Source organism: Dipodomys merriami, unplaced genomic scaffold (genome assembly GCF_024711535.1).
Source record: "Dipodomys merriami isolate MVZ:Mamm:240054 unplaced genomic scaffold, mDipMer1.0.p SCAF_19, whole genome shotgun sequence".
Lineage (NCBI taxonomy): Eukaryota > Metazoa > Chordata > Mammalia > Rodentia > Heteromyidae > Dipodomys > Dipodomys merriami.
Window position 1 is genome coordinate 18,429,630 of NW_027203270.1, and position 10,371 is coordinate 18,440,000.

At 46.1% G+C, this 10,371-nt stretch overlaps 1 protein-coding gene across 4 annotated transcripts in view; it reads right to left on the bottom strand.

The window, feature by feature from the left end:
- Positions 1 to 2,092: 2,092 nt before the first annotated feature.
- Atpaf2 (ATP synthase mitochondrial F1 complex assembly factor 2) overlaps positions 2,093 to 10,371 on the bottom strand; it is a 45,674-nt gene continuing 37,395 nt past the window's right edge. For all 4 annotated transcript variants that reach the window (XM_070027564.1, XM_070027562.1, XM_070027565.1 and 1 more), the window contains 5 exons: positions 9,079 to 9,176; positions 7,385 to 7,465; positions 5,200 to 5,312; positions 4,631 to 4,746; positions 2,093 to 2,614 (listed from right to left, as the gene is read on the bottom strand). In XM_070027564.1, the coding sequence (XP_069883665.1) occupies positions 2,477 to 2,614; positions 4,631 to 4,746; positions 5,200 to 5,312; positions 7,385 to 7,465; positions 9,079 to 9,176 (546 nt within the window). In that variant the 3' untranslated portion in view covers positions 2,093 to 2,476. The remainder of the gene's footprint in view (positions 2,615 to 4,630; positions 4,747 to 5,199; positions 5,313 to 7,384; positions 7,466 to 9,078; positions 9,177 to 10,371) is intronic.

Genomic DNA, 10,371 nt, shown 5'->3' on the forward strand with positions numbered 1-10,371 from the left:
ACAGCAGGCCATTTTACAAAAGTGGTGTTCAAGGTGACTGGTGGTTAGCTACAGGTTTGGCTGTGACTGAGCACCAGACAGTGCCACTGCCATTCCCTCAGTCATGGCCAGGGTAGGCATGGATTGAGCCCTTCCCTCCTCAGAGTGCTGAAGACCAGGGAAGCAGGAAAGGTCACAACTACTACTATAGGGCTTGTGTTGGCCTCTAAGGCAGAGACTGTGGCTCCCTTAGGCTCAGAGCTTGCCTGCAGGGACCTGCACAGACTCCAATATCACCTCTGCAGCCAGGGCTGTCTCTGTGATAGTATTTTCTTAGAGCACTGTGGAAAGGTTTAGGGAGAACATGGGAAATGTGGAGAGGTACCTGAACAACCCCATGGAGGAGTGATGTTATCTCATTACTCAGATATGTGAGGACATGGGACTTAGAATATCTTTGCTGTGTGCTGGGAAGTTGGCTCAGTGGTAAAGCGCTTGCCTCTCATGCATGAAGTCCTGGGTTCAATTCCTCAGCACCACATAAGCAAAAAAAACAAAAACAAAGAAAATCTTTGCTGTAATCCTAGCTACTCAGGAGGCTGAGATCTGAGGATCTCGGTTGAAAGCCAGCCTGGACAGGAAAGTCCGTAAGACTCTTATCTCCAATAAACCATTAGAAAACTGGAAGTGGCGCTGTGGCTCAAGCAGTAGAGCACTCATCTTGAGCTGAAGAGTGCAAGGACAGCGCCCAAGCCCAGAGTTCAAGCCCCATGACCAACAACAACAACAAAAAAGTCTTTGCTGTGCTGAGAACCACATTCTTCCCATTGCCCATTGACTGGGCCCACCATGAAGCAGTATCTACCTCTGAGGAGCATGGAAGTGGTTACGTAGGGACTCTCAGGATTCTCAAGTGGAAGATGAGTAGAAACATGCATGTGTCAGTCAGCTTTCTAACACTGTAACAAATACTGGACATAATCAACTTATAAGGAGTAAAAGTTTATTTTGGCTTATAGCATCAGAGGATTCAATCCATGATCAGTTGGCCCTATTGGTTTGGGGCCTGTGGCAGTACTAATGGTCTGAGATCTAGAGGAGTGCAGTTTGAGGTCAGTTCAGGGAGAAGAGTTTGAAGGGATGGAGACATGGCTCAAGTTGTAGAATGCCAGCCTAGCAAGTGTGAGTCTCCTGAGTTCAAACTCCAGTACAACACACACACACACACACACACACACACACACACACACACACACACACACACACACACACACACACACACACACACACACACACACACACACACACACACACACACACACACACACACACACACACACACACACACACACACACACACACACACACACACACACACAAGGGTGGAGGATGAAGAAGGGGCCAGGATCTTACAATCCCGTTAGGACAAACTCAATGACTTAAGACACTGCTCACCAGGCCATTACCTCTAAATAGTGTTACCCTGGGAACATCTTTACATCTTTAACATATGGGACTTTGGGGAATATTCCAGATCCAAACTATAGTAGTATATGTAAAGTAACCTTGCCTAGGTGCTAACGCTGAGCTTTTTCACTCAAGGCTAGCGCTCTACCACTTTGAGCCACAGTTTCACTTCCAGTCTTCGAGTGGCTAATTGGAGATAAGAGTCTCACAGACTTTCCTACCCAAGCTGGCTTCAAACCATGATCCTCAGATCTCAGTCCCCGGAATAGGTAGGATTACAGGCATGAGCCACCAGCATCCGTGAGAGCTTTTAAATCAGAAACTACTTACATTTTCTGTTTTGAAGAATAAATCAATTTTTCTAGAACAGTCGAAACAAACAGAAACAACAACCTTAGACCAAGGACTCACTTTCAAAGTACTGTTTGATGAAAAATCAGGGAGGAAAAGCCTTCAAGCTTTTAGAGTGAAGACACAAATAGAGTTGTCTATGGTGACAGGACTGTTTCCCCAGCATGAGGTTCCCAGCTATGGGTAGCAGATATCAAAATGCCATGGGAGATAAGCTGTTCAACCTTGGTGACAAAACCCAGACAAAACAAGAATGGAAAATGCAGAGACACATACAAAAACAGGGCCCAACATATTTCCAGGGTAGAGAAATATTTAATAAAATCAAGAGTCAAGAAACAGTCACTTGTACAACGTACCCCCATCCCCCTTACTTGCTGATGATCAGGCCAGGAAGCCCCTAGGTTAGAATCAGGCTGACCTCCAGAAGCCACAGTGTCTCACAAGGATTTCAGGGTAATGCTGAACAAGGCCAGACTCCAAAGGCCATGGGAGCCTCACAAGCGCAGGCCAAAGGAGTCCCCATGTCTAGTCTGAGGAAGTTCCCACATGCAAGCTGGGAACCCTACAGGTAGGCTGGGGAGCTCCATAGGTCAAGAGATCCCACAGTTAGGGAAGGCCAGGCCAGGAGAGCTGTGGATGTGCCAGCTGTGTCCAAATGGTGTGTGCAGCACTGGGCTCACTCCTTCAGGAGTTTGTGCTTGACTGTGGCGCTTTCCGAGCAGAGGTGGACAAAAAGGGTGCCGGCAGCAGTACGGGCACGCAACTCTTGCAGTTCATAGTCGTGGGCCCACTCAATGTTACCCCATTTCTGGATCTGAGGAGAGGAAAAAAGTTGTTGGGTAAACTGATCTGGCAGCCTCTTGGCCAGAACCATGATTCATTCCTTTTGCTAGGCTAGAGGGCAAATAGGCCCCACATTGCCAACACAATGAGATGTGTTGGAGGTAGCATGTAAAACTACCCAGATGGCCAGAGAGATATTTGTACTCCGTGGTGTAGAAGGTTTACAGAAGTTCAGACCCAGGACCAGTGGCTACCTAATGCTGGATAGGCATTGGGTACCAGAACCAAGCGTGTTTCCTCTGAGGGAGCCTGACCCATGTGCTAGTCCTTCTCCCACACTTCTTCCCAACTATAGTTCAGTGTGAGGCGGCCTGCAAACTGTCATCCTCTCTCGGCCATATCACCATGCAGGGATGTAAGTACTACCCCATCGCGGTGGAATAAATAAATGAAGCCAGGCTTCATGTGGATTTAGTTCTGACCCTGAGATAGTGTCAGCACTACAGAGATCCTGCTCTGCAGCCTGCAGACTCTCTCTAGGACTAGCAAATGAAAAGGAGGAATGCCCAGACACAATGTAGCTATCAGACATAAGTATGACTCCAATCCAATCAGTTGGCTCCTCACTACCCTGTTTGTCCAGAAATACAGAATCTTTCAGGCCACACAAACTGCCTTCTGGTGACCCAGTCCCAGCTTTACAACTGTAATAGGTCATCTGAGTTTTAACCTTCATTTTATATCAGCTCATCTATGATCTTTTAGTTCTCACTTTATGCAGGATGAAAACCAAAGTACAGAGTATGAAAGCCTTGTCAGAAGCATAGCTCTTGCAAGGACTAGGTATGGCTCAAGTTGTAGAGTGCCTAGCAAGCAGGAGACCCTGAGGTCAAAAGTTCAAACCAGGGCTGGGAAGGTGGCTCAGTGGTAGAGTGCTTCCCTTGCAAGCATGAGGCCCTAGGTTCAATTCTTGAGCACCATATAAGCAGAAAAAGCCAGAAATGGCACTGTGGCTCAAGTGGTAGAGTGCTAGCCCAGGCCCAGAGTTCAGGCCCCATGACACAAAAAAAAAAAGTTCAAATCACATTATCCCAAACAAAACAAAATCCCTCAGAGCAAGAAAAAAAGAAAAGAAAAGAAAAGCAGAGACCAGAACAGAAGCCAGGTTTCCTGTGTCTCCACCCAGCTCCAAATTCCTCATAAGGTGATCCCCCTGCTCATGAAATTGGTTTAGAGAATGGCTAGCCAACTCTGTTGTACAGAGAGTTTTGGGTTTCCTTCCCCCTCCTCTCCCAGCATTTGCCCAAGCAGCAGCATAAATATTCCAAGAAGATGGAATCTTTTTTTTTTGTTTAAAAAAATTATACTAGGGATCAACTCATAATAGCATTTAACCTTCTGAAGTTGGAGGAATCACAACATCTATAACACAAAGATTGAAAGGAACAATATAGTTTTCAGAGTTAAAAATGCAACTGATAGCATAGCAAACCTTCATTCAAACTCACTAAAGCAAAGCTATGTACAAATAACAGCTACTCTTCTGCTTCTCTGCCAGCCAAATGACATGTGAGGATATGAACACTTAGAGGACTCAACAGCATAAACAGACCCCTGTCACATCAGCAGGCCTGTTCTACCAGGTCATAAAACTCAAGTGCAGAGTGGGACCTTGATCTTCCTAGTCACCCAGATCTGGCACATTTTTCAGAGATGTGATCTGTGCCTCAGTTTCCTTCTGTGTGAAATGGAAGATACATCACTTTCCCCTGGCCAGACTATTGAGAAGTCAAAGGTAAGGGGAGTACTTAGCTTGTTTTTCTTATAGCATGGCAGATAAAAACCTAGGGCCTCAAGCATGCTAATCAAATGCTATACTTCTGAGCTGTAACCCTAACCCTGACAATACTTCTATTGTTCCTTAGTTTGTTTCTGTATGTACATGAATAATAAAGGTCAGGTTTGCATAAAAATATGTCAGGGAGGTTGGTCCCCCCGTCTGTAAATTAGGAAGGGATGAGTCAGGGACCTAAGATCAGCATCTCACCTGGTACTCCTCTTCCAGGCGTGATAGTAGCACGGCCTGCTCCACTGTGAGGTGCAGGTCAATCAGGCCTAAGGTCAGCACCATGGACTTGAGCTGGGCCACTACAAACTCAATCCCTATAGAAACACAAGCCACATCAGAAACAAGGCAAAAACAATGCAGCTGCAACAACCTCCTCTTAAGTTCTTGCACAGAGAATAGGAAAGTAGGGCAAAGGCCCAAAAGGGACTTGGTCTACTCTCCTAGAAGGCTTTCTTTGGGTGACATGTCTCTGCACTTCCCTAGGTGGAACATTATCTGAATTCCACAATCAGAGCCTTTTCCCAAGTCCCCACCCAATGATTGGCTCATAAAATGGGTATATGACCCAAGTCAGGCCAATGAGTTACAAACTTTGACTTGCTGGAAAGGAAAAAGCCAATTTTCTGCTGCAAAGTTTGATCCTGGAGTGTGAGTGAAAGAGTTGGCATTACAGCCAGCCAGCCTCACTGCTCAGAGAGCCCCAGCAGGGGATGTGCTGACCTGCATCACATCTACAGGCCCCAGGCCTGTGGAAGCACAATGCTTACCTTGTAGGGCCCACATGTTATAAGATGCCAAGTGGTTGATGAGCATCTCCCGAGTCTTGGCAGGAATGCTGGGTCCCATTATGCTAGTAGAAGAACCAATCTCCACTCCGTACCTGAAGGCAAAGACTTTTGGCATGTTTTTGGCATGCTGTGTTCCAATAGCAGCCCAGCTTTTGACTAGAAGCAAAAACCTAAAGATAGCATGTAGCTAAGGAAGTATCCTTGGGGACCCTGGGAGCAACTGCCACTGGTCAGTAGTCTCCTGTCTAACCAATCCCTAAAAGCAAACCCAGAGGAGCTGAAACTGCCCTGAATAAAGGCACAGCGCTCAGTCCTGTAATCAACACCTGTCTGAAATGCAATACACATAATGGGGTACATCTTTTTTTTTTTTTTTGGTCAGTTGTGGAGATTAAACTCTGGGCGTGGGCGCTGTCTCTGAGCTCTTCAGCTCAAGGCTAACACTCTACTGCTTGAGCCACAGCGCCACTTTTGGTTTTCTAGTGGTTTATTGGAGATAAGAGTCTCATGGACTTTCCTGCCCAGGCTGGCTCTGAATCGCGATCCATCCTCAGATCTCAGCCTCCTGAGTAACTAGGATTATAGGCATGAGCCACTGGTGCCTGGCTCAGTATCATTTTTCTTCTAATACTTAAAAAATAATCTTGCTGAAACTATTTTGTATGTACTTATAGGGTCTTGCTGTGTAGCCCAGGCTGGCCTCAATCTTGTGATCCTCCTGCTGTAGCCTCTGGAGTACTGGAATTACAGGTGTGTGTCCCTCCCACTCCCCAGCTCCTTAGTGAATTTTCTAAGAGTACATAGTGAATGTAGGAAATAGATTTTTTACAAAAACTATTAGGGACTGAACATCTCAATTGCCAGAAAAACTTGATTCCAGGCACCTAAGTTAGTATTAGAGGTCATTACATTCCAAAATATCATTGTCTCTTCCTATTTTTCATATGATATCACAGTTGTTTCAGTTTTCCTATCTTGTAGAGTACTGGATCTGCTGTTTTATTTAAAAATCCCAGGATATGGCTAGGGGTATTGTTTAAGTTGTAGCCAAGAGGACCAAAATTCTAACCCCAATACTGCCAGAACAGAATGCAAGATGTGGGGGCCATTGTTAGCACTCAGGAAATGAGGAGCAAATGAATGGGGCAGGCTGGTAGAGATCACTTCTGTGAAAAAAATACTATAGCAAAAAAAATACTCCAGGTGAGTTACAAAACAAGTACCATGAAAACTAACCCTTCCTCATTTCCCATGGCATGAAATTTATTTTGCCACAATACCAATAGTCTGTTCAACTTTGTACTCATAAGTATCTTCCTGTAAAAAAAAAAACATTGGGTGGGCACCAGTGGCTTACACCTGTAATCCTAGCTAGGCAGGAGGCTGAGATCTGAGGATCACCATGCAAAGCTAGCCCAGGCAGTAAAGTCCATGAGACTCTCATGTGCACTAGAAAACTGGAAGTGGCACTATATCTCAAGCAGTAGAGTGCTCTCCTTGAGCTGAAGAGCGCAGGGACAGTGTCCAAGCCCAGAGTTCAAGCCCCAAGATTGAAAAAAGAATTTTTAATTAGTTAATTTAAAAAATTAGGTATTATCAACACATATCCATAGGACATTCCACAGTTTTGCAAAAAGCTACCTAACTCCTATTCAGTGCATATGTATGTTACATGCTATTTGGTGATTTTATTTAACAGTGTTATAATTGTAACAAAGATAAAAAATAACTGCCAAAATCTGAGCAGTCACCTCTGCTATGCAGGCTGCTAGGCTTACTGGAAGGCCTCTTGCAACTAGAGAGATAGGAATTAGTCCCTTTCCAGATAGGGAAACAAGCTCAGAGAGATCAACTTAGTAGTTCAAAGTCATATAACTAACAATGGCAGAGCTGGTATTCAAACCAACACTGTGGCCTTGTCCCACAGGGGCAGGAGGCCTGGAGCCTCCTTGGAACACAGAACTGTCCCTATGCTCTCAGCACAGTATATTCTGGTAGCAGGTGCTCAGTGCATGGTGTGAATGAATTCAAGGAACATTTTCCCCAAGGTGATCATGAACTAAAAGAGCCAGCTAGCTAAGGGCTTTGGGTGCCCAATGTGACCCTGACTCCAGCACCCTCCCCAAACTCCGAGACCATTTTCTCTGCAGGCTACACATCTTACCTTTTCTCAGCCCACTCTATGATTGGATCCCACTCATTCTTTTGAAGTTCCACTAACGTCTCTGGCTCTTCCACCCTGTAGCTAATTCATTGTAAAAATCACCTTCATTAATAAAAAAGTACAATTCATTCAGGGACAGAAAAGGAAAACAAAAGGATAACAAGCAAAATCTTCCCACCACCAACCGAGTGCCCCAAGTCTTGTCCCTAAAGCAGTGGTTCTCAAAGTGTGGCCTTGAGGTCTGAGACATCCCGGCCAAATCCCACACCTAAGGAAATTAGAACCTATGGGGATGGAGCCTGTTCTAACAATTCTCCAGGAGATTCTAGTATGAGCTTGAGCTAGTGAACCTCTCCCTAAACGCTTGCAGCACCATTACTATAGTACCACTCTAAGACAGATCCAATTTAACAACCATACCACACCCCAGAACCCATGCCCAGAGAGATATGCCAGTAATTCTAATGGTATTCCTGCCCTGGCCCCTCCCAAGACACCATGTTTCTAGCCACAGACAAATACCTATTGACATCTCTAGCCATCTCTTGGCTTAGACACTATACCTGAGGGGACAACCAGAGACGCTAAGCTATGCCACTTGTTTTGACCAAGAGACAGTCAAGACACTTAAAGGGAGCCAAGCTGCAAAGCTTTAAGGATGGGAATCCCAGGGGCACTGTAGAAAGCCAGTCTCATGTGGGGAACAGAGGATATGCATGTGTAGAAAAGCTGAGCTTCCTTCCACTCATTAGCATGTGTGGGAAAAGTAAATTGGACAGGCTTTCCTCCTCCTATCTCAACCCACAGGGAAAGGTAGAAGCTCTGGCATCCCATCTTTTAGCTCCCTTCCCCAGGGGTCTGGTCTTCATTTTTTATCAGGACCCCTGTAGAGGGTGTGTGTGTGTGTGTGTGTGTGTGTGTGTGTGTGTGTGTGTGTGTGTGTGTGTGTGTGTGTGTGTGTGTGTGTGTGTGTGTGTGTGTGTGTGTGTGTGTGTGTGTGTGTGTGTGTGTGTGTGTGTGTGTGTGTGTGTGTGTGTGTGTGTGTGTGTGTGTGTGTGTGTGTGTGTGTGTGTGTGTGTGTGTGTGTGTGTGTGTGTGTGTGTGTGTGTGTTTTAAACCCTTTCTGCCTGACCTTCCTTCCAGCAACTGATCCCACCACCAATCTAATTGACCCATGGGCCACTCCCTTCCAGAGCATCTGGCTGATATACTGTGTCATCCCTGGGCACTCTTGAGCACTGGGGCCAGCAGACACCCAACAACAAGAGTTGTTCCTTTCATATCACTGTCTAATTAGCTGTTAGTCAAAGAATATAGAAATGAGGAGAGAATTCAGACCTGGAGGCCAGTCTCTATTGTTATCTGTAATGACAGGACTGCCAATGTGCACATGTGAGAATGTGACAGTGGCAGTCACAGTCAGACACCCTGCTGGGGTTGGCAAATGAGCCCTGTGGTCCTGAAGCCTGCAAGAGCTATCTGTGAGTGACTATGCCCCCCACCCCCAGACCATGGAACACCATGTGCTCTGGCAGTGCTCTTTAGGGATCGGCAGAGTGGCTACATGCCAATGTCAAGCAGGCTGCTTTCCTTCTCTCTGGCTTCTTCCACTGGCAACTTTCTGGGCAAATGAGGCAAAATAGCCCAAGGGGTTCACTCAACCTAGGAGGATTACTTCTCCAAGTGCCAATTACCAGATGGTGTCAGTGTCCAGAAACTTTACAGCTGCCCGGATCAGCTGATCCTTATTTCGTTGGGTTGGGTTGTCCAAGGATGTGTTGCACAATGTGGTCTGAATGAAAAGGCAGAAAGGGCCCTGTCACTACCTGTGGGGTTTAGGCAAAAGCTCTGCTTTCCAGAGGATACTGCAACTGACGCAAAGTAAAACAACAGGGCAAGGAGAGAAAAGGCACCATAGGACTCTGGACTCGGATGTCCTCACAGCTATAGCACACCTATGAAGACACACCTAGGGACACACATGCACCTATGGTATGGGGCACACATGCACCTATGGTATGGGGCACACATGCACCTATGGGGCACACATGCACCTATGGGGTATGCATGATAGCAGGTACTGTGCTCACAGCTCTAGTGTGCTCATGTGACAGGCTATTTATTTCTACTGCTTTTCATGCTCATTATCACCATGTTCTGCTGTGTTTAATTTTATCCTCACAACAGTGCTTTGGAATAAACTCCATTTTTGCTCCCATTTCAGAAATGTGGAAACTGAGGACCAGAAAGGTGAAATACACCCTCAGATAGAATAAGTAACAGTCAGGGAACTGAAATCTGACTAAAATGTTTTAGCAGCTGGTTCTCTTACCAACTTAGAAAGCAGGAAAATGAGTCACACTGGGAACAAGATAATTTTCCAGACTTACCTTGACAATAGGAAGTTTCTCAGCTCACTTAGTTTGTGGCCCTGATCACCTTAATTTCATCAGCTAATCAAGGAGCAGGTGGCACTTCAGCATCTGTGCTGTTGTGAGAAGGCCCACCTGGGTTTCTGTGTCAAGGGTGAACACAGCAATGACCAGCTTGAGAGTAGAGAGCTCAGTGCCAACTGAGCACCATGCTGAGCAGGGAACCATGCTGAGGGCTTTCCATGTGTCACCTCATTGAATCCTGACCACAGCTCCATAAGGCAGCTATGTTACCGCTCATTTTTCACAAGATGGGGGGCATGGGGCTGAGAAAGGGGCAGCAACTTGCCCAAGGTCACAATGTGGAGGCTGCAGAGGCTAGACTCAATGTATGCTTGCTTCCTGCCCTCCCCACTCTGTCCTAGTGCCTCAGAGAGTCACCTTTGTGTAGGGGACAAGGGAAGGAGGGCTCTGTGGGGCACCTTGGTTCCTGCATCCAATCAAAATTTACTGAGTGCCATCTAAACTTCCTGCTGGGTCTGCTGAGTAACAGACATAGCCCCTGCCCTTCTGTCGCTCACCAGGCAGAAGAGGCAGATAATAAATGTGCAATCA